Source organism: Furipterus horrens, unplaced genomic scaffold (assembly GCF_987537825.1).
Source record: "Furipterus horrens unplaced genomic scaffold, mFurHor1.1.pri manual_scaffold_11, whole genome shotgun sequence".
In the NCBI taxonomy this organism is placed as follows: Eukaryota; Metazoa; Chordata; class Mammalia; order Chiroptera; family Furipteridae; genus Furipterus; species Furipterus horrens.
In genome coordinates, this window is record NW_028327181.1 from 80,601,677 (window position 1) to 80,625,743 (window position 24,067).

Here is a 24,067-nt window from a genome sequence, read left to right on the forward strand (position 1 = left end):
ACCCAGGCGTGTGCCCTGACAGGGAATCGCACCAGTGATGCTTTGGTTCGCAGGCTGGCACTCAATCCACTGAACCATACCAGCCAGGGCTCAAAGTTATGCTTAATGCATTTTTAAAATATAAAACCACATAAGAAACTAATTATATATATTTTTAAAAGTATATTTCATTGATTATGCTGTTACAGCTGTCCCAATTTCTTTTCCCTTTGCTCCCCTCAGCCAATGCTCCCCTTCCCTCCAGCAATCCCACTCCCCTTAGTTCATGCCCATGGGTCATGCACATAAGTTCTTTGGCTTCACCCTTTTCTATGTTATTCTTAACTTCTTCCTGTCCATTTTGTACCTACCCATTATGCTTCTTAATCCCTGCACCATTTCTCCCCCTTCCCCCTCCCAGCTGATAACCCTCCAAACGATCCCCATACCTATAATTCTGTTCCTATTCTAGTTGTTTGCTTAGTCTGTTTTTGTTTTTATTTTTTAATTCTGTTGTTGATAGTTGTGATTTTGTTGTCATTTTAATGTTCATAGTTTTGATCTTCTTTTTCCTAAATAAGTTCCTTTAACATTTCATATAATAATGGCTTGGTGATGATGAACTTCTTTAGCTTTACCTTGTCTGGGAAGCACTTTATCTGCCCTTCCATTGTAAATGATAGCTTTGCTGGATAGAGTGAGTAGTTTTGGTTGTAGGTCTTTACTTTTCATCACTTTGAATGCTTCTGGTCAGTCCCTTCTTGCTTGCAGTTTCTTTTGAGAAATCAGCTGTTAAGTCTTATAGGGACCTCTTTATAGGTAAGTCTCTTCTTTTCTCTTGCTGCTTTTAAGATTCTTTCTTTATCTTTAACCTGTAGCATTTTAATTATGATGCATCTTGGTGTGGTCCTCTTTTGGTCTAGCTTGTTTGGGACTCTCTGTGCTTCCTGGTCTTGCATGCTATTTCCTTTGCCAAATTTGGGAAGTTTTCCTTCATTATTTTTTCAACTAAGTTTTCAATTTCTTGCTCTTCCCCTTCTCCTTCTGGCACCCTATGATTCACCTGTTGGCACGTTTAAAGTTGTCCCAGAGGTTCCTAAGCCTCTCCTTGTTTTTTGTTTTTTTTTTCCAATTCTTATTTCCTCATTCTGTATTGGTTCACTATTTATTTCTTCCTTATGTCCCAAGTCATTGATTTGAACCCTCGTTTCCTTCCCTTCACCATTCTGTGATTTTCCTTCGTTTCACTTAGCTTAGCTTTCGCTTCTTCCCTTATGCATCTGCTGCATTCAAGCATGTCTGCCAAGTTGTGAGCATCTTTATTACCTGTGTTTGGAACTCTGTATCTGTTAGGTTGGCTGTCTCCTCATCACTTACTTCTCCCACTGGAACCCTGATCTATCTGTTCCCTCTTTTGGGCCATACTTCTCTGTCTCAACTTGAGAGATTCCTGTGTTTCCCTCTGTGTCTTAGGTAGAGCTGTCGCACATGTTACGTTGTAAGGCGCAGAGCCTTAGCTGATCATCAGTACCAGCGACCTGTTTCAACACATGTGTTGTGGCACTGTATGTGGAGGAGGGGTCTGAGAGGGAACAATGCTGCTTGCTTGGCACTCACCCCTTTTCCAGGCACTTATCCCACAGCCATATGGGACTCGTGCCCCTCTAGCTGTTGTCCTGGTTGTGGTTCCCAGAGTGGGTGGGTCTGCAGACATTCTAGGACCATGGGGGCTCTCCAAACAAACGGAGTTGCTTGAGAGACCCACAGTTTCTTCCTCTGCCCCAACCCCCACTGGTTTACATGGTCAGAAGGAATGAAGCCTGTGAGCTGCGTGGTCTGGTCTGGTGCTGGGAGCACTCCCCATGTGTCCCTTCCTACTTTTTTTTAATGTGCTACTGTGCTTTCTGCCAGCCTGCCACTGTCACTGCCGCTACACCGCTTCCTCTCTGCCCCAGCTCCACCCCTTACTTGTCTGGATGAGTATTTCTTCTTTATATCTTTGTTTGTTGGGCTTCCATGTAGCTTAATTTTCTGGAACTTCTGGTTGTCTCAGTTTTGAGGGAGTTGTAGTCCTTCTTAGTTGTGGAGGGAGATGCAGCATGTCTACCTACACCTCCATCTTGGCCTCTGGACTCTTTTGTCTAATTATATTGAATTACAGTTTTATTCATAGGCCTCCAAGGGTCATGGATGGTGATCAAATTAAGAGCTCCAAAATATATACAAATCTTTCAGGGTGTTGAGAATGTTCTATATCTTAACTAAGTTACACAGACTATATATACACACACACACATATATATGTAATTATATAATTATATATAAATTATTCCTGGCTGGTTTGGCTCAGTGGATTGAGCGTCGGCCTGCGAGCTAAGTGTCGCTGGTTCGATCTTTCAGTCAGGGCACATCAGAGAAGGAAAACTCTGACTCCAAAAAACCTCCGCTGCCTTGCGGCATACCTCTTCAGGGGAAAGGCTAAGGGAGTAAACCCCGACAGAAAATCCGGAACCGGAGTCCCTAAGGCGGTTTGACGTTGTAGTCAACACCGGCAACTCCTGCGGCGCACCTGAAACCAAGCTGTATTGACTCCGTCTTTCCCTTGGACCCTTCAGCTGCGAAGAGGGGGGGGGTCTGCTGCATGGGCAACAGCAGACCCTCCATATCACCCTGCCCAGGCTCTGTAGCTTCAGCTCCACTGGAGAGGACACTCCAGCGTCATCGCAAGATGTCGATTCAACACGGGAGGAGACAGATACCGTGTCACTCCCGAGTCGGACTGCACAACCATTCTCACAGATAGACTCTTAAGAAGCTACACCATCATCTCTCAAGACGGACGGCTGCCGACGACGATATAAATTATATAATCCTTGTCAAAACTCATTGACTTACATACTTAAGATCTCTGCATTTTACATACTACACTTGGCCCTGGCTGGTTTAGCTCAGTGGATTGAGCGTCGGCCTGCGAGCTAAGTGTCGCTGGTTCGATCTTTCAGTCAGGGTACATCAGAGAAGGAAAACTCTGACTCCAAAAAACCTCCGCTGCCTTGCGGCATACCTCTTCAGGGGAAAGGCTAAGGGAGTAAACCCCGACAGAAAATCCAGAGCCGGAGTCCCTAAGGCGGTTTGACGTTGTAGTCAACACCGGCAACTCCTGCGGCGCACCTGAAGCCAAGCTGTATTGACTCCGTCTTTCCCTTGGACCCTTCAGCTGCGAAGAGAGGGGGGGTCTGCTGCATGGGCAACAGCAGACCCTCCATATCACCCTGCCCAGGCTCTGTAGCTTCAGCGTCATCGCAAGATGTCGATTCAACACGGGAGGAGACAGATACCGTGTCACTCCCGAGTCGGACTGCACAGCCATTCTCGGCGGTGCAGATAGACTCTTAAGAAGCTACACCATTGTCTCTCGAGATGGACGGCTGCCGACGACATACTACACTTCAATTTTTAAAAAACTTAAATATTCTAGTTCCCTCTTTATTTTATGGATGAAAACAGACAAAAGCGCACTCAAACAGTCAAAGAGACTTGCAGCTTTGAGGACTTGCAGTATTCTTATTTAAATATACAGGGCTGGCCCTGGCTGTTGTGGCTCAGTGGATTGAGTGCTGGCCTGTGAACCACAGGGTTGCCAGTTTGATTCCCAGTCAGGACACATGCCTGGGTTGTGGGCTAGGAACCCAGTTGGGGGCACACAAGAGGTAACCACACATTGATGTTTCTCTCCTTCTATTTCTCCCTTCCTTCTCCTCTCTCTAAAAAAGAAATAAACTCTTTTTAAAAATAAATAAATAAATAAATATACAAGGCTTCCCTGGTGCCTGCCTGGGTTGTGGGCCAGGTCCCCAGTTGGGGGCATGTGAGAGGCAACGGACAATGTTTCTCTTGCACATCGATATGTCTCTCCCTCTCTTTCTCCCTTTCCTCCCCTCTCTGAAAATAAGTAAATAAAATCTTAAAAAACAAACAAACGCAAATTAATTCTAACAGGGCTAGTTTCAGCCAAAGGTTATCCCTAAGACCTACCCACTCACAGACACCAATCATTCCTAATTATTTTGCCATTATTAAGTATGTCCATTCCAAGTCATCAAGCTGGCTTTAAAGTTGGATGGAAAGCTCAAGTGCCACTCAGTCCAAACCAGATCCCTGCCCCAATGTAGAACCAGTCAAGACAGTGTGTGGACTAGGGAAGACATGAGGCTGTCGGTATTGAGACAGTATAAAGGAAGGGTAGGAAAAGTGGAGGAGTAGTAATATTTTGTATTCTTAAAGCTCTTCAGTTAAGAAAGGCAGCAACTTTAATAGCCTAATCTTAACAGACATAATTTTTTCTTCTTTCTGTGTAAGTTCAATTCTATTTATTTGCATAGGATATAATCATACAAGGAAGAATCTCAAATTAATAAAATCTTCTGTTGACTTACCAGATTGGACACTCTAAGATTTTCTGCATAGCATTCAGGACATTTTGTACTTCTTCGATGCGATCTGCACATAAATCCATCTCTTCCTTTTACAATGAACTTTAACACAAACAGATGTACATATAAATAAGTCACTTTAAAAGTCTTCAAAAACAACAGCTTAGTTTCACTGTCATTTTTAAATGAGAGAAATTTAAGACTGAAGTGCTTTAAAATAATATATATCAACCATAGAACTAATAACAAGAACTTTACTTTTTTAAATTCTACGTTTTTCACTGTAATTAAACCACTGTAAATTCTGTTTTTTTCATTTCCTTTTGGTCTCTTCCTTTCTCCAAGCAAGGGAAAGTCACACTGGGTGACTGGGTGAGTCGTGGTAGCCTCAGATTTCTCCAATCATCCTGTTTTCTTTTCTTGCATAAAACCAAAATGAACGAAAAGAAAATCAACACCAACCAAGGCTCCCCACTCCTGTCCTTCCCCAGTGTTTTCCACTGGCCTGCACTCAACTCAGAAGCCTCAGGCACATCCATGCCAGCAGCATCTGTGGCTAGTGATACCGGTCTACTTTCCTCTTGTCTCTTCTCGGAAACGCATATGAATTCAGTTCACGGCTCTCCCTCCCACAAAATCCTGTCTTCCCAAACACATTCCTGCCCCTATTCTTCCTCAGGGTCCCCTTCTCACATTATCATTCCGTCTCTTTACATTATGGTGTCCCCCTCAAGACACATTCCAACTCCTGTCATCAGGATTCCCCTTCGGACACACCCAGCCCCCTTCCTTATCCTTGATGCGACCCCCACGTCCCGCCCCGCCGCGACCCCAAAGTGCGTCCCTCCCCACGATTATCCCATACTCAATATCTTAGCCTTCTCAGGTTCCACCCTCCGCCCGCCCCAGCCGGATATAACACCCATCTTGCTAATCCTTCAGAAGTCCCCTTCCCAACTGCCTCCACGCCTGTTTCTTGCCGGTCCCCCGGAGCACCCCTTGGGCCCTCCTCCCCTCCCCAGGGCTCTCTCACCTTTACTCAGGGCAAAGCATCTGAGCTTTCCGGGCCAAGGGATCCAGTTATCTGTAAAGCCCCCCAGACCCTCTTCAGTCCGGAAAGGTCAGTGAACCTACGCTGCGCAGTCGCAGTTTCAATTTAATCTGTAATTCCCGCGCTTTTCCGTTGCCACGGAAACCGGTCAAGATAGCTGAGCAAGAACCTCTCAGAATGCGACATCGAAACACGTTAAGGAAGGGCGGAAGAGTAGAACAGAAAGAGCCAAGTGTGTCGAGGCTCCCAATTGGTCATCCAGTCTGTCCCTGTATTGCGTAATTAGTGAGAGACGGAAGAAAAGGAATTCTCCCGGAGTTTTCTATTAGGCGCCAGCTTTCTCACCTCTACGCTTCCAGGGGCCGCTTATTACGTCACTGTAATTGCTGTACTAGGGTAGGACTCGCTGAGGTCCAAATTGAGCGCGAGGTAGTGCCTACACGCTCGCAAGAGTAGGTCTCGTTCCTCAACCCTTCCGCCGCAATGGAAGGCTCCAGTTTAGGTGAATAAAAGGATTGTAGGCAAAAGAACTACGATTTCCAGCATGCATTGCGGATCAAAAGACCTTCGCCAAAGTGTTCCTTTGAAACTGTAGTCTTGGGAGGGGAGCTTCCGACACTGGAAGCGGGCATGATTCTCAGGGCAGCCCAGTTGACAGACTGAAGAGCTCCGCATTCTTATGCACGTCAGCAGATATAGGTTGGATTGTTAATGTTTTCGTACCTTGAGAGCGGAGAATAAGCTAAAGAACTTACAAGTCCTTGGGAGACTACAATTCCCATCTATCCTCACGCGTTCGGGTAAGTAGGCCTTTAAGGTCAGTGACCTAAGGGAACGCAGTGGGCGCTGAATTTACCTGGGAAGGGGACTGGTTCCAGCCCACGGCTGCGCATTCGTAGTTCCGCCCCTCTGCCCCAGTATTTGTTATTGTTGTGCAGTTCTGGCTGCTCTTGTCCAGCCCCCGCAAACGCATCCTCAGCCAATCACTAGGGTGGTAACTTTGAGGGACAAGTAGTGAAAGCCAATCACCTTGTCGGAAACTTAGAAACTGGGGACTAGGCCCGGTCTCTATCCGCCATGTTAGATTCATCCCGCAGGGGTAGCAGCAGAGCTGGCAGCGAACGGTCCCTGCACTGGCTCCGGCGGCGCCCCCCGGGGGCGGAAAGCTGGTAAGGACTTGCTGCGGTTACCTAGGGGAGGGGACACGTCGCACTGAGGGGGCTTGGGGAAGTTCAAGGGAGGAATCCTGTAAGGAAGAGGGGCGACTTTTTCTACGTCTGGGGGCAACCGTTCTTTTCAGTGACTGGATGGGAGAGCCGTGCTTGTTCTGAGGGGCCGAGGGGGCGGATACCGCCGGAGGGATAGAGGGTCCTTGGCTCAGAACGGCCGGCTTCTTCGGATAGAAGACTTGAAATTCACCGGCACAAAGAAGGCCTATGCAAAGAAAACGACAGAGTCCTTAGACGGTGGTGACACTGCCTTTGGGACATGGAGTGCTAGGAAACAGTAACTGGAAGACTAAGATGAAATCTGCAAGAAAAAATAATGACCACACAACCTTCTCACACCATCCCCCTGCTCTTTTTAAGAACCTCATGAAGTAGCCTCCTTGGTCAGGGACCTCTGATACTAGAAAAGTACCGTTTTTCTATTTTGTTAAACACTCAGGTTTCCAGGTCATACATTTTAACGTCCGGGATATCTTGTAAAAGCCTCTGGTGGAGACAGTAATCAAAGCTCAGGTTCCCAGGCCTGCTTCATTAAAGAGATTTTTGGTATCCTGGAAAAAAAAAAGAAAACGACGTAGAGGAAAACCTGACTTGTGCCAAGCGAAGGTGAGTCAGTGGCATGAAGTTATAATAATGCCATTTAGTAAAAGCTGAAGGCCTAGGCGCCAGTTTGGTGATTTTATTGTCTTTAAACATAACAAGGACAGATGGGCCTAAGCATAGCTTTGGTGTTTCCACAAGTTCAAGATATATGTTCTTGCTAAAAGAATTTTCACATGTAAGCCAAACGGCAGTTCTTGATGAAGATTTGAATGTGATCCAGCTAAACTAGCCTCCCCCACTTCCTGGTTTCTCATCAGCCGACCAGCTGGATGAGCTCCAAAGTATCTAAACTAATTTCCAGTTGTGTAATTTGAGAAGAGGGGAGGAAGATTAGTTTCCTCTGGACTCTGGAAAGTGTGGAAGTGTGTCCCTCCGAAGTTGAGAAGTGAGAGTGTTTCAGAGTCCCCACTTTTGGCAGACTGAATTGGTCACTTCATTTCCCTGATTTTTTTTGCCCAAGATTCTGGGGAGTTGACAGGAATTCTTTCCAAGATTTAAGAACCTCCGAAATTGTATTCTATAAGACTAGATGTCAGCAGGATTGCTAGAACTGATATTATTTTGGTGAACTTGACTCTAGGTGGAGACAAAGAATGACAAAAAAATCCTTGGTCCTCAGACCGTCAAGGTCCTTTTTAATGACCTTGTTTGGTTTTGTATTGTTTCACAGGACAGTATATTATGCTGTGGAAAACAGAACTATTTTAGATTCTAAAGACAGATTTATCATCATAATTTTTACATCTGAGTAACATTTTCAAAGAACTTGCACACATTTTTTATTTGATCCTTACGATAACATTGTGAGGTTGTCAAAACACAGATATTCAACCTATTTTGCAGATTAAGGAATTGGAGCTCCGAGGTTAAATGACTTGCTCACAATTATATGGCTAGTAATGTGTCTGGAACCCAATTCTTTTCAACCCTGTGCCCCCTCCCCCATTATACTGTAAAGTTCTGGGATTTAATCTTATTCATCTGTCTTCTGTGCCTGGGTCAGAACCTGACTCTTTGTAGATGCTTAATAAAGGTATGTCAGTGAATATGTTTAAAGGCTGACATTTTTCATTACAGCTTATATTTAGATGTAAACAAACTTTTTTCATAAAGTCATAAAAACAAGTCAACCTGACAAGTACTAAGTAAACAAAATCCTTAAGTAAAAATAGACCTTGGCCTGGTAGCTCAGTTAGTTAAAGCACGTTGTCCCAAAACAGCAAGGTTGTGGGTTTGATCCCTGGTCAGGGCACATACAGGAATCAATAAATGAATTCATAAATAAATAGAACAATAAATCTCTCGCTCTCTCTCCCCCTTTTCTCTCTCTAAAATCAATAAATAAAAACAATTTTTAATTTTTAAGTAAAAACAACTGACCAGAATAGACAATCATTTAAGGAACTGTTAACTCTTTAGGCACGATGATGGTAATGTGGTTATGTGTTTAAAAATTCTTATCTCTTAGAGGTACATACTCAATTATTGTGTGGATGAAATTATGGGTATCTGTCAAAATAATCCAGTAGGAAAAAGGTATTGTTACAAAAAGATTAGTCCTGAGTTGATATTAATTATGGAAGATAGCTGATGTGTCCATAGAAGTTCAACATATATATATATATTTAAAAAGAGGAAGGGGGAGAGAGAGAAACATTGATCCGTTGCCTCCTGTATGATCTCCTATTAGGGATCAAACCTGCAACCTTCTGATGTACGGGATGATATTCCAACAAACTGAGCCACCCAGCCAGGGCTCATTATGTATTAATCTCTTCTTTTTGTATAGGTTTAAGCTTTCCCATAATAATCACTTTTTAGAAAATTAAATTGCGCCCTGGTTAGGGGTGGTTCAGTTCGTTAGAGCATTGTCCTGACACACCAAAGGTTGTGGGATCAATCCCTCGTCAAGGCACATACAAGAGTCATCCGGGGATGCATAAATAAGTAGAACAACAAATCGATTTTTTCTTTTTCTCTCTAAAATCAATTTAAAAAAATTTTTTAAATTAGATTGCTATAGTTTGGTTAAAACATTAGTTGACTGCAGTCAATCCACATTAGGGGGGTTGAAAGTATGCAGAGGTATAGTTGAAGTAAGGTTAACCTTGAATTGATCATTGTAGTTAGGTGTTCATTACTCTTCACTTTCTTGTATGTTTGAAATTATTCATAAAATAGACTACAAAAAAAGATCAACTTGGGTGAAGGGTGTTGAATGCTACCCTAGTGTAGTTTCTTTGCTAATGTTTTGGCCTCTTAAGTTGTCAAAATTGATCTAATAGAGAACCTGGATTGCTCAAGACTTTTTCCAAGAAATGTAGAGTGTTGCTCTCAAGTTATAAGAATATAAATTCCCTGATGATAGAGACCTAATCCAATTTATTTATCTTGATATCCTGCTATTAGTAGATAGTAGGTATCTGCTTAGTTAACTAATTATTTAAAAGTTCCAGGAAATTCTAAAGAATTTTACAAATGTTAGATGATTTCTGTGAGCGTGGCCAAAACTTACATTCTATCAGCATTTACCCTTGAGATTTGTTTTAAACCACCCAGTAGATTGTAAGAGGCAGAAGAACATAGACATTGTTTTCTCATTCACTGCTGTGTCCTCTTAGCCTAGCCCAGCCTATACTAAGTTCTCCTAAGTATTTGTTGAATGTATGTTTATGCAGTTTACACTCTTCCTAATGTGTTTTCTCTTGCTCATCCTCTCAACTCTAGCTCCCCAGCATGGAACCACAGGTTACTCTAAATGTGACTTTTAAAAATGAAACTCAAAGCTTTTTGGTTTCCGATCCAGAAAATACAACTTGGGCTGATGTCGAAGCTATGGTGAGTTTCAGCTTTTTGTTGTTGTTAAGATTTTGTTTATTTTTAGAGAGAGAGAAAGAGAGGGAACATCGATATGTGAGAAAAAACATTGATTGGTTGCCTCTTGCACACCCCCAGCCGGCAACCTGGCCTACAACCCAGGCATATGCCCTGATGGGGAATCGAACTGGTGACCTTTCAGTTTTGGGGATAGTGCCTAGTCAGGGCTCTGTTAACTTTGTTTCTCCATTTTTTAAGCATATGTGTGTGTGTATATATATTTTTTTTTCTTTTTTTTTTTTTTGCCCCAGAGGTAACTTTTTAGCAATGTTGTTTCATAGCTGCAGAGTCTGTTATATTTACCATTTCTGAGCCTTTTGGAAAATTATTTTGACAAGGGTTCAGTATTCACATAGGAGACATGCCCCAGTAAAGGGAACGAATAAATACATTTCTTTTGAAAAATTTAGAAAGGAAAGGTAAAGTTATATTTTTAAGTGAGATAGAACTTAGAAAACCTATTAATTTTGGAAACCGTCTGAGGAATGAATTGGTGTGGGCCCAACCGTAACCAGGCCCCAGAGGAATGTTCTCTTGCCTGAGAGCAAATATGTTACTGTGGTTTGTGAACCATTTGAGATATAACCTAATGTTTTGCAAGCGCTGATTGCTTGCTTTTATTGCTATGTCAGAGGTTATCTCTAAGTCGAGCAGAAAAAACTACTGGTGCTTAGACAGCAGCTCATGTTTTTTGGGGGTTTTTTTTTGGTGGGGGCGGGTGGTTAATGCTTTTCCTCCTCTTGGTTTGCCCTTTGTACTTTTGTTTGGTTTGCAGTAGTGAATGTTTTACTTCCTGTATAACTATTTATCTAACAAAACCCTTTGGTAAAAATCTGCTTTTACTTGGTTAGTAAAAACCTTTTAACTGGTTGTGTGTTATGACAACTAAAAGGGAAAAGAAATCGTGGAGAGACCACAAATTATGGTCTAATCTAGTCCTCTGTCTTTAAGCAGATAAGTTCTTTATTCTGTCTTAGACAGATGGTTATCCAGAAAGTTGGATCTTGTTTGTCAAATGATCTGAAAATCAAACACAGTTAATTTTTTTCCTAGTAAATTCGCTGACAGCTTACCATTTTTCTTTATTGTAAAAGTTAAATTATAAAAGTGTAGTATGTGCCCATTATAAATGGAAGTGAAACAATCCAAAAAAGTTAACATACCTCCATTCCCCCCTCCCTGCATCCACTGTTTCCACCTCTCTGGGGTAGACAGTGTTAACAGCTTTATATGTATTTAGCCACATTTCAGTCCCGTCTTCCCATGTTTATACAAATATCATACTAGAATCGTATTATAAACATAGTATGCAGCTTGCTTTTTTTTTTTTACCAACAGTATATTATAAACATAGTTTTCAATGAATAGATAAGAATCCAAACTCATTTTTTTTAAAGCATAGTTTGTCCACAGTGTTGTTGGTATTGTATTACAATTTAATCCTCCCTTATTGAAAGACTAGTTATAGTTATAGTTATAATTTTTATTTTTTAAGATTTCTATTCATTTATTTTTAGAGAGAAAAAGAAAGAGAGGGAGCAAAACATCAGTGTGCACTTGCCTCTCGTGAATCCCCAACTGGGGACATGGCCCACAACCCAGGCATGTGCCCTGAATGGGAATCTAACTGGTGGCCCTTTGGTTCTCAGGCCAGTGCTCAATCCACTAAGCCACACCAGCCAGGGCTATAGTTATTTTTTGTTTTTTTTTTTAATTGAGATATAATTGGCATATTAGTTTCAGGTATTCAGCATGATTATATACATACCACACTAAGTCTAGTTAATATCTATCACCATGCATAGTTACAATTTTTTTGACTGGAAGTTTGTATCTTTTGACTACCTCCACGCCCTGCCTCTGGCGATCACAGTGTGTTCTCTGTGTGTCTGAGTTGGTTGGTTTGTTTATTTTTAAGATTCCACATATAAATGAAATCATACATTATTTGTGTTTCTCTCTCTGACTTATTTCAATTAGCATAATGCCCTCAAGGTCAAAAGGTTTCGTGTTGTTTTTTTTTAACCACTATAAAATAAACTACAAGGGATAGCTCTTTGTATATAACTTATGCACTGTTCTGTAGGATAGTTTCCCAAAGTAAGATTAATGGGTCACAAGACATGTGATTTTTATTTTTAATTAATATGCCAGGTGCTTTGCAAAACAGTTGTAACAACTCACAGAAATATATTACAGTGACCTAAATTTTTGACAACTTTGGATGTTATGGCTTTAATTTTGTTGTTGTCGTTCTGCTGAGATGACATCACATTGCTCTAATTTGCATTGTTTTGACTACCATTAAAGTTTTAACGTCTTTTCATATATGTTACGCATATCTGATTTCTTTCTTGTGAAATTTCTGTACATTTTTGCCCAGTTTACCTAGGTTGTCAATCTTAGGATTAGCAGTTTTGCAGATGCTCTTTGTGTATTACAGATGTTAACTCTTTGTTTTGAGTTGCAAATATTTTTCCCAGTTCATTGTTTGTCTTTTGACTTTGTTTATGGTATTGTTTTTAACCATATGAAATGTTTACTTTTTATGCCCATCGTTTCTTTTAAGACATCTAGATTTCTGTTACAAACTCCCTTTTTGATACCTTGATCATAGAGTGTGTACATTTCATTTGCAGGTAAAAGTTTCATTTGATCTGAACACTATTCAGATAAAATACCTGGATGAGGAAAATGAAGAGGTAAAGTATATTATGGTACCCATTGTCAGGTACCCAGAGTGGAGACCTTATTTCTCAGGACTGATGTGGGGCTCAGAATGCTGTTTATCCCACTTGAGTAGTGATTTAAATGTATTTGATAATTGCATATTCTAAGTTGGCGTGTGACACTTGAGATGGAGTTGAGAAATGAGAAAACATTTAAGAAAATTTGAGAGAGAACTTTTAAAACTATGTAGTGATCTTAAGTGTAACACAAGTTGCCGTTTAATTTATAATAGTAAAAATAATAACGACCATCAAGTGGTTACAGTGTGTCAGTTTAAAAACAACACTACATATTAGATACTTTATTATCATTGCTGTTTACCCATGAGGAAACTGATGCTCAGAGAGGTTAAGTAATTTGCCCAAAGGCACAAGAGCTTGGACGTACAGTAGAGTAGGGGTTCATTCCACACCCTCTGGCTCCAGAGCCCAGGCTCCTAATTATTATATTATACTGCTGCTTAATGTACCTGAAATAAAGGAGGATAAAGTAGTTAAGCAATAAAGTTTCTTAATTATTAGTTAGAAGTAGTTCATGGTACTAGAAAAACTGAACCCCTGACCTGAGATTTGGCATCTATCCTGTGAGATTTGTCCTAGAAACCTGCTCAGTTGTGAGAGGTTTATAATTCACTGTTGCTCTTCTCTTTTACAGGTATCTATCAACAGTCAAGGTGAGTCAAAAGCCTTCATCTGTTCATGGGCTATGCATTTCCATATACACTCAATCTTGTTGTAGTATTCATTTTAGAATAGAATTTTGTATACAGTAAATTGACATTGCACTCATTCATCCATAGGCATCAGTTACGTAGCAGATTTTTATTTGATAGCAGTTTCTGTGTATCGACTGGTGCCTTTCATTGGAGCCTAAGAACAGCTTTAATGGGAGCTTCTTTTATATTTAAGGTGTTAATCTTCTGAAAATATGCCTCCCGGTTCAACACATGTAACTTGTTCTCCTGTGACTTGGTATATATATATTAATGTCAATTTATAAACGAGGGGTATAGAGGAGCTTATTTGTGAGATGATTGTTCAGAGCCTGAGGTGCATTTTCCCACAGGAACAATGTTATATTTGAAGTTTAGGTTCCCAGACTAGCCCCCCAAAACTTGTTTTAACCAACTGAAATGATAGTATTAACACTACTCATGAACTCCCTTGAGTCCTGAGCTTCACTAGGCCTAATGTAAGGGATCTGGGTGGAGGTTTCATAATTAGAAGGCTTCAGTAGCAAAGAGAGGAACTTAAAGGGGAGAGCTAACCTGCAAGTAGTGTCTGTTTGCAAGGTGATGAGAAGGGAGCTTGTCAGCAAAAACGTAGTAACTGTTCATGTGTAAGGAATGTAAGCTAAGAAATCTTAAAGGATTGGCTATACTTAATAGAACCTTGTGGGCTGGTGAAGAAATATCACAGTATATATGTTTTTTGTCCTTTTAGGAGAGTATGAAGAAGCACTTAAGGTAATGGTTATTGCATCTTATTTTCAAATAATTTAAGAAATATTTATGACTAAAACTTGAACCTGATGGCTATTAGCTATGGGGAGAAACTAATGAATGTAAACAGAGAAACACCTGTTTTTAGGGAAACTACGATGAATAGGGCATACCACTCAGCAAAAGGTAGCTCCTAATATAAAGGTTTTTTTCAGTTATCATTCTGTCTCATTGCTGGTCTTGGTGCCAGTATTTAAAAATACAGAGAACTCTCTGGAATGATGCTTTCTGCTTGACATTTTTTATTGTCTTTCTCCACCTTGATCCTCCTACAGAATGTTGCAGTATAATGTGGAAAAATTTAAGGTATAATGTGTCTAGTTACAAACAATCTCTTGTTCGTCAGTGATGAATTAGAGCATTCCTGAAAGTCACTTCTTTAAGGTGTGCCGGCTGGCCTTTCATTACTATCTTTGTAATTAAGGCTTTTCTTTAAAGTTTGTCCTTATGAACTTCTAATGCAAGACTAAGCGATTTTCCATAATTAGTTTTGGTCTAGGGAGGGAAAGGCAAGATTTTCTTATTGGGAGCTGGATTTACCCTTTTTGGTTTCTGGTCAGAATTGCTATTCTGGGTGCTACTTGTTTCAGTAGTTTAGCCAGTGTCTTCTTGGTTTTTACTCAGAAATCCTTATTTACCAGCTAATCTCTTGGTTTTAGATATTCAGACTCTTCCCTAGATTCTCATAGTCAAGATACCCATCTCTGTTAATAATTTCTCATGCTTCATAATTTCCCTGTGCCCTATTTCATGTGGTCTCCCTATTTCCCCTTTGCTTTTAAGCTAATCCAGCAAGCTGTTCCCCCCATGCCTCTTCAATTTTATGCAACTTTTCCTGGTTTTCTCTTCCTGTTCTCAGAAGCTACAGTAGTTTCATTTAAAAAAATCATCTAATATCTTCAAAACTAATACCTTTCCCACAATCACTATTAGTTTACTTGTCAGTCAGAAATCTTGGACCTTAGGAGTCTAGAGTTTATATAAGCCTTTTTTTTTTTTTCAGGAAGCAAGACTTTATATATAATAGTACTATTTAATATTTAAGGTCCCATATTTATATTCAGACACATTTCCATGATAAATTTTTTTCTACAAGCTTTACCGCACATCTTACTAAAAACTTCCTAATTTCTGATGTAAAATTGGGTTTGGCAAACTATACCTAGTGAGCCGGCTGTATATAAATAAAGTTTTATTAGAAATAGTCATGCCAACCCCCGCATGTCTCCGTCGTAGGCAGGCCTCGCGGGGCCTCCTCTTCAAATGGGCTCCGTGACCTAGCGCCTTCGTTCCCGCCACCCGTGATCGCGCGCCGAGGTCCGCGAGGGGTTGCCGCCGAGGTTCCCACCAGCCCACAAGCAAGAGCATGGCAGCCATCCCCTCCAGCGGCTCGCTTGGTGGCCACCCACGACTACTACCTGCGCTGCCTGGGCTCCACTTCCAGTAACAGCTCCTGCGGAAGTGCGGAGTACCCTGGAGAAGTCCTGCCCCACCATCCTGGTCTCCCCAAGGCTGACCCAGGTCACTGGTGGGCAAGCTTCTTTTTCGGGAAGTCCACTCTCCCATTCATGGCCACCGTGTTGGAATCCCCCGAGCACTCGAAGTCCGCCCAGGCCTCCAGCAGCGTGATCACAGGTGACCTGGCTCGGGAAGCCACTAGGAAGCCTCCCGGCAGCCAGCCTGGCAGCATCAACGCTGGGCCCGTGTCCTGAGTGGCTGCCACCAGCCACCAGACATCCAGAGGCGCTAGGCTCTTTTGAGCCCCTCCCCCTCCCCCTTCCCCCCTCCCCACTCCCCACCCACCCCATAGACTAGGCAGGCTGCAGCAAGCAGAAGCAGTGGGCTCTTTTATATCAAAAGCAGCGTAACACCAGAAAGGAGGTTGAGAGAGCCCCCTCCTTATACCCAGACCACATGCAAGCCTTCCTAACCCCTGTGACCACGTGCCTTGCCCCCAGTGGAAAATAAACCAGGAGCAGCCAGCAAAAAAAAAAAAAAAAAAAGAAATAGTCATGCCCATTTCTTATGTATTGTCTGTGGCTGCTATTCTGCTATAATAGCAGAGTTGTGACAGAAACTCTGTGGCCTGTAAGCCTAAAATATCTGTTATGTGGCCTTTTAAAAAGTTTGCTGATTCCTAATTTAAATAATGTCTTTCAGACTTACTGGCCATGGAATGGTGTTTTAAAATGAAATCTTAAGAAGACTAATGTGTGAAATACTGGGTGACAAGTTGGGGAAGCTAAAACCCCATAAATATGACTTCTAATTTCTTGGACACTGGAGTACCTTCATGGAACCTCAAATGCTTCTTATAGTAGAGTTTTCAAAACAGGATTTTTAAGATGTTCTTCAAAAAGAAGTGACCACTTAAACAGGGTTTCTAAAATACTATTTTTAGTAAGAAAAGAAACTCTCAACTCTAGGACATAATTTTAAGTTTCTCAGGTTCTGGTATTGAATTTTTTTGAAAAGTTGAGATTTAAATCCATAAATGAACACCTACGTAAAAATCAGTTAAACAGAAAAGTAGTAACCCAGTTAATGAAAATATCTCACCTAAGAAAGTGCTGCACTAAAAACCTCCTTTTGTGTTTTTAATAACAAAACTATTCCTAGTTCACATTCTTGGCAAAGAAAAAGCAGCTGACATGGTATATGTCATTTAATTTAATTAAACATTTCCCAGCCTAATTCACCATACCTCCTCTGTTTGAGTGTCACTTTTTAAATCATTTTTAAAAGTTTTCAGTTACAGTTGACATACATTATGTTAGTTTCAGTTGTACATCCCAGTGGTTAGACATTATATAACTTCCCAAGTGAGCATCCTGATAAATCTTGTACCCATCTTACACCATACATAGTTATTAGAATATTATTGGCTATATCCCCATGCTCTACTTTACATCCCCATGACTCTTCTGGAACAACAAATTTGTGCTTTGTAACCCCTGTACCTTTAGCACCCATGCCCCACCCCCCTCCCATCTGGCAACTGTCAAAATTTTCTCTGTATCTATGAGTCTGTTTCTGTTCTGCTTGTTTATTTTGTGTTTTTAGATTCAAATGTTGATAATTACTGTCATTTTATTGTTTATATTTTTGCTCTTTTTTTCCTTCTTACAGAAGACCCTTTAACATTTCATATAATACTGGTTTGGTAGTGAACTCTTTTAGCTTTTTCTTGTATGAGAAGCTCTTTATCTATCCTTCAATTCTTTTTTTTTCTTCTCCAATTCTTTGTTATTCAGGAACAACAAAGAATTGCAGTTCTGAACACACACTTTATGGTGAACCACACCCAAGTCCAGACAATAAAGGAGAGACTGTATTTGTTTTTTAAAATTGATTTTAGAAAGGGGGGAGAGGAAACAGAGGGAGAGAGTGAAAGAGAAACTCAGTTTCTTGTTCCACTTATTTATACATTCATTGGTTGATTATGTGCTCTGATAGGGAAATGGGTATCAAACCAGCAACCTTGGTGTATGGGGCAGGACTGTTCTTTTACAGATGGAAGGGGGCTGTTGTAAACAAAGAATCCACTGAAGGGAACTGGGAGTTGGAAGTGTTGTGGCTTCTTATTGGCTGAGCTTTAACAGTTTCTCATTGGTCTAGTGGTTCCTGGGCAGGAGAAGATCCTCCTTCCTACTGGTGTAGAAGAGCAGAAAAACTTCTTTCCTTTTTCTTTTTCTTTTTTCTTTTCTTTTCCTTTTTGTCCTGGCCATCTTTGGAAATGTTTCTTCGTCTGTCTGGAATTCTCTGCATCCACGCAGGGCTTCAAATATTAACTTATTATTTTTCAAAACTCACACTGTCCTTTGATTCTAAATGACAGCTTTGCTGGGTAATCTTGGTTGTAGTTCCTTGCTGTTCATCACTTTCAATATTTCTTGCGTGTCTCTTCTGACCTGCAGGGTTTCTGTTGAGAAACCAGCAGACAGTCTTATGGGAACTCCCTTATAGGTAACTAACTGCTTTTCTCTTGCTGCCTTCTTTTTTAATCCTCACCTAAAGACATGTTTATTGATCTAGAGAATGGGGAAGGGAGAGAGAGAAATATGGATGTGAGAGAGAAACATCAATCAGTTGCCTTTTCTTATGTGCCCACAACCTAGGCATGTGCCTTGGCTGGGAGAAAAACCCACAGCCCCTCAGTTTATGGAACATCGTTTTAACCAAATGAACCACGCTGGCCAGGGCTCTTGCTGCTTTTAATATTCTCTTTGTCTTTAATCTTTTGTACTTTAATTATGATGTGTCTTGGTGTGGGCCTCTTTGGGTCATCTTGTTTGGGGCGCTCTGTGCTTCTTGGACTTGTATGTCTATTTCCTTCACCAGGTTATGGAAGTTTTCTGTCTTTTCTTTTTTTCAAATAGGTTTTCAATTTCTTGCTCTCTTACATCTCCTTCTGGCACCCCTATGATGCAAATGTTGATATGCTTGAATTTGTCCCAGGGGCTCCTCACACTCACATTTTTTGGATTCTTTTTTCTTTTTGCTGTTCTGATTGGGTGGTGGTGTTGTTTTGTTTTGTTTTGCTTTGCTTTCTTCTCTTCCAAATCTCTGATTTGAGCATCACCTTCATCTTCTCCATTGTTGATTCCTTGTAATGTGTTCTTCATTTCAGTTAATGTAGTCTTCTATGATCTTGTTCTGTTATTTCATTTGGGCCATGTTTCTTTATCTCCTAATTTTGGCAGCCTCCCTGTGTTTGTTTCTATGAATTAGGAAGAGCTGCTACATCTCTCAGGCTTGGTAGAGTGGCCTAATGTAGTAAGTAGGTGTTCTGTAGAGTCCAGTGGCACAGCCTCCCTGATCCACCCAAGCAGGGCACTCGAGGTGCCCCCTCCCCGTGACAGCTTGTACACCCTCTTATAGTTGAGCCTTGATTGCTTTTGGCACATCAGAAGGAGAGATTTACTGGCTCCGACCACCATGGAGCCTCAGCTCTGCAGGGGCCCACCCCACAGAATAGGATTTACTTCAGCAGGTCTCTGGTACCTGCTGAGTCTACCCCAAGTATGTCGATTATGGAGGTGGTTGGGTGGTGGTGCTTTGACGTGGTCTATAGATGTCCATTGTGTGCACTGGCTCTGGGGCCCTCTGGGAGTTGCAGGCCAGGGTCAGCCGCCACCTGTATTCTGCCTGGAGCCATCCAGCATGAGCTGTGAAGTGATCTGCAGATGTCTGCTACTTGTGCTGGGCTTAGAGGTGTCCATGCGAGGCCAGGCTATGAATCAAGGCCAGTTTCTGCTAATGCCCAGCCTGGGATCAGTTAGGGAAAGGTATGTGGCTTGCTAAGGCCAGATGCCGATTGTTTAAGAGATTTTAGGAAAATCTGAAGCTTGAGCCAAGATAGGCCATTCATATGGAAAACACACTGGAAACAGTTTGGGTGGGGCAGGGCCTCAGGGAATCCCTAGGGCAGGGCAAACAATGTGAGCCAGGTTGATGGAGTCTCAGATATGGCACCTGCCTTCCAACTCTGTGGGGAGAGGGCTCATCAAAAGAATAATGTCCCCTGCCAGCACTGCTCTCTGGGAGAAAGCTGCCTCCAGCCCCCAGCTCTCACCCTGATGCCAGAAGATTTAGTTCCTCCCCATATGTGTCTGGTGCCTTTCAAACTGCTGCCCCAGTGCTAGAGCTCAAACGGAGTGAGTCCAAGTAAGTCAGTGTACTGACCCTTTAAGGGAAACTGCCTAGGACTCTAGAAGCCCTCCATCTGATTAAGCCACAATCCACACTGGTTTTTACAGCTGGAATAATGGGACTTCTCTTCCTGGTACTGGAACCCTGGGCTGGGGGGCCTGGTGTGGGCCTAGGACCCCTCGCTCCTCAGGGGAACCTTTGCAGCCTAGATGTCCTTCCTAATTTTTATCTCCCACACATGGGTATGAGACCAGCCCATTCCATGTCTTCATCCCTCCTATCCGTCTCTATGTGGCACCTTTTAAAAAAGATGTTATTAATTTTTAGAAAGAGGGGAAGGAAAGGAGAAAGGGTGAGAAATACCTATGTGAGAAACATTGATCAGTTGCTTGTATGCACCCCAGCTGAGGATCAAACCCATGACCCGGGCATGTACCCTCATCAGGAATCAAAGCGGTTACCTTTCGCTTTGCAGGATGATGCCCAACAATTGAGCTACACCGGTTAGGGCTGGCTTCTTCAATTCTCTAGTTGTAGGACTTTCATTCAGCCAGATTTCAGGCAGTTCTGAATGATGGTTGTTCTGTAGTTTAGTTGTAATTTTGATGTTGTTATGGGAGGAGGCAAGTACTGCATTTACCTACTCCACCGTCTTGACCAGAAGTCCTGTTTGAGTGTTTCTGAATTTTCTTTGGGGAAGGAGAATCACAGTGTGTTTTTATTTCATAACAAATGTTCTCAGATGGCAGTTAAGCAGGGAAACCAACTGCAGATGCAAGTCCATGAAGGCCACCGTGTTGTTGATGAAGCCCCAACCCCAGTTATAGCAGAAAAACAGCTAGTTACCAGGACAGGGAAGAAGCCACTTGCACATTATTCTTCACTGGTGAGAGTCTTGGGATCAGATATGAAGACCCCAGAGGAACCTGCAGCACAGGTATGAAGGAAATGGACTTGTCTCTACAATTTTTTTTTTTAAGACTTTGTTTTTAGAGACGGGAAGGGAGGGAGAAAGGGAGAGAAACATCACTTGGTTACCTACTGCCCCCAACTGGGGACCTAATCTAGAACCCAGGTACGTGCCCTGACCAGGAATCGAACCAGGGACCTTTTGCTTCGCGGAATGACACACAACTAACTGAGCCACACCGGTCTACAATTTTTTAACCTTTATGTTTCATTCTCTCTGGTGACTCTTCAGAAAGATTGGGAGTTATGGTGACCATCTCTGAGTTTGTTTGTTTTTTTTAATCCTCGTCTAAGGATAGGTTTATTCATTTTCAGAGAGGGAAAGAGAAGCATTGGTGTGAGAAACAGTGATCAGTTGCTTGTCATACACACCGCAACTGAGGATCAAACCCACAACCTTTTGGTTTATGGGACAGCGCTCTAACCAACTGAGCCACCTGGCCAGGGCTATGTCTGACTTTGAAATTACTAATAGTGGTAACTTCTGGAGACGGGCGAAGAGAATGACAGAGATTTTGTTTTTCTTTTATACTCCTTCATACTGTCTCTTTTTATTACCACATTTTATTTGGAAAAAAAAATCCTCAAGATAACGCATTTCAGGAAAATTATTTTAAATAAAAATAAAAAGTAATGTCCAAGATCTCGGATTGTGTTTTCTTGTGGCAGTTTCCACTTGATCCACATGACGGGGACCAGCCTCAAGACAAGCCCCCAGACTGGTTCACAAGCTACCTGGAGACAGTAAGTATTCTCTGTGACTTGGGTTTTAGCAGCACTGTGTGGAATGTGGAAGAAATAGAAAGCCAAACCCTAATGACTGCTGCCTCTGGTAGCTAATAATTTCTAAACTAGAATAGTTCCAGTAAAGAAAGTTCTCAACTTTTACAGTGATGTACCAGAAAAAGAGTACATTTAATTCTAAGGATGTAAGGGAAAGGGACAGATCCATACTTTAGAAGGAAGAAGTTGGAAATTTACTCTTCAAAAGAATTTCTTGATATTTTTTGAGTCATTTTAGCTGTGGGAGAAATACACCTTCTTTTGCTATGTTTCTGTCCATTCATTCAGTAGATATTAGCTGTTTATTATGTTACATCATACCATAGATGTGTGATGGTCTGTTTGGTATCTTCATGCCTTTTCCCAATATTGAAACTGAGGTGTCCCTCCCCTGCTAATCTTCTGTCCCATGTTCTTGTGTTCTAGTTCAGAGAGCAAGTGGTTAAAGAAACTGTTGAGCAACTTGAACAGAAATTACATGAGAAGCTTGTCCTCCAGAATTCATCCTTGGGTTCCTGTCCCTCAGAAGTCTCAATGCCTATTTCAGAGGAAACGCTGTTTTTGCCAGAAAACCAGTTCAACTGGCATATTTCTTGCAGCAGCTGCCAAAGGAGAATCTTTGGTGTGCGCTACCAGTGCAGGTAAGCAGTAACTTGGGAATGAATAGCTATTGGTAGGCCTTAGAGCAGGCCTTCCTGGCATTCTGGGTAAGTAATGGGAAGTTGGCTGTACGCTATCTCTGAGCATCAGATATAGCAGCTCTGGATTAGAGACAAGCTATTCTTCACCCACAAGAAAAAATAACTGCCCTGACCAGCATGGCTCAGTTGGTTGGAGCATCCCATAACCAAAAAGTCGCCAGCTCAATTCCTGGTCAGGGCACGCACCAATTGGGGCATGTGCAGGAGGCAGCCAGTTGAAGTTTCTCTGTCACATCGATGTTTTTCTCTCTCTCTCCCTTCCCTTCTCAAATGAGAATAAAGTAAACCTTTAAAAAATAAAAATAACTATTTGAATAACTATTCAGATTGTTGTGTTCAGATATGCATTTGAATAACAGAATCAGACAAAATTATATTTCCCAAAACAAAATAAGGTCTCCAAAATTTGTCTCCCTGTTCTAAATGCTTTCATACCTTGTTTCCTTCCATAGATTGTCCTTTGAAATGGGTAGAGGTTAAATGTTACTCTCCTCATTTTATTAATGAGGACAATTGAGACATGGCATGGTCGGGTGGCATGCCCCAGTTACCACGTTGCTGGTAATAGAGCAACTATGGAAGTCTGGTCTCATAGCTCCCTACCTCAGGTACTTCCCTCTGTGCCACTTTCTCCCCATAGTCTATGTCCATCTTACAACATTTGTGAAGATTGTGAATCAGGGCCATATGCCCATGACTCCAACCATGTCCTGCTAAAGTTGCGGAAACCTGTCGTGGCTTCCTCTGAACCATTCTCTCACTCAAGGTTTTCTACTCCTCGTCTTCCTGCTGCTCTGGAACAAGCCAGGTAAACCATGTATACATGGGATGTGTGTTCTCTGTTTGCCCTGTTCTTTCTAGTGACAGGCTGTGAATCACAAAACTACAGTCTGCTTATTTCCTGCCCATTTCTAGTTGATGTGCAATGATTGGGACAATTATCCAAAGTTAATGAAATGGAAATGAGAACTGTAGAAAGAGGTTAAGAAACTAAATTATATACCTACCTGAAACCTATATAATTTTATTGACCAATGTCACCCCAAAAAGTGCAACTGAAAAACATAAAAAGAAAAACTAAACTAGAAGCTGACACTGACGGAGACTTCAAGTGGCTCAAAGTAGCTTCAAGATTTGTGAGATTTGTTTTTCATTCTGTCCTTTGCTATCTCACAGGCTCCAGAAACAGGTTGACAAGAACTTTCTTAAAGCAGAAAAGCAAAGGTTGCGAGCTGAGAAGAAGCAGCGTAAAGCAGAGGTCAAGGAACTTAAAAAGCAGCTTAAACTCCGCAGAAAGATTCACCTGTGGAATTCCATCCATGGACTCCAGAGCCCCAAGTCGTCTGTGGGCCGACCTGAAAGCCTTCTGCAGTCTCACACCCTAATGTAAGCCCAGGGCCAAGGTGGGAGCCAAGACGTGAGGTCCAGCCCTCTAAGACTGGAACTTCAGCCAAATTCTGTCATATTTATTGGCAGTTCCTAACACCCAAACCCTTAAAATTTCCCATTCTCTGACCCTAGCATTTATTTTGACTTCTTTTGTTTCCACCTTCAGAAAG

At 41.8% G+C, this 24,067-nt stretch overlaps 2 protein-coding genes and 1 pseudogene across 4 annotated transcripts in view; 2 read left to right on the forward strand and 1 right to left on the reverse strand.

Annotated features, from left to right (window-relative positions):
- Positions 1–5,641, reverse strand: part of BRCA1 (BRCA1 DNA repair associated) — a 46,955-nt gene extending 41,314 nt beyond the window's left edge. For all 3 annotated transcript variants that reach the window (XM_090292728.1, XM_090292727.1, XM_090292725.1), the window contains exons 1-2: positions 5,446–5,641; positions 4,416–4,514 (exon numbers count right to left, since the gene is read on the reverse strand). In XM_090292728.1, the coding sequence (XP_090148854.1) occupies positions 4,416–4,495 (80 nt within the window). In that variant the 5' untranslated portion in view covers positions 4,496–4,514; positions 5,446–5,641. The remainder of the gene's footprint in view (positions 1–4,415; positions 4,515–5,445) is intronic.
- Positions 5,642–6,529: 888 nt separating this feature from the next.
- NBR1 (NBR1 autophagy cargo receptor) overlaps positions 6,530–24,067 on the forward strand; it is a 30,785-nt gene continuing 13,247 nt past the window's right edge. Inside the window, exons 1-11 of the mRNA XM_090292729.1 lie at positions 6,530–6,632; positions 7,132–7,298; positions 10,023–10,133; positions 12,812–12,874; positions 13,557–13,575; positions 14,345–14,367; positions 20,798–20,992; positions 21,694–21,768; positions 22,234–22,448; positions 23,149–23,316; positions 23,685–23,894. Of these exons, the coding sequence (XP_090148855.1) occupies positions 10,032–10,133; positions 12,812–12,874; positions 13,557–13,575; positions 14,345–14,367; positions 20,798–20,992; positions 21,694–21,768; positions 22,234–22,448; positions 23,149–23,316; positions 23,685–23,894 (1,070 nt within the window). The 5' untranslated portion in view covers positions 6,530–6,632; positions 7,132–7,298; positions 10,023–10,031. The remainder of the gene's footprint in view (positions 6,633–7,131; positions 7,299–10,022; positions 10,134–12,811; positions 12,875–13,556; positions 13,576–14,344; positions 14,368–20,797; positions 20,993–21,693; positions 21,769–22,233; positions 22,449–23,148; positions 23,317–23,684; positions 23,895–24,067) is intronic.
- Positions 15,656–16,387, forward strand: LOC149998531 (pancreatic progenitor cell differentiation and proliferation factor pseudogene; annotated as a pseudogene).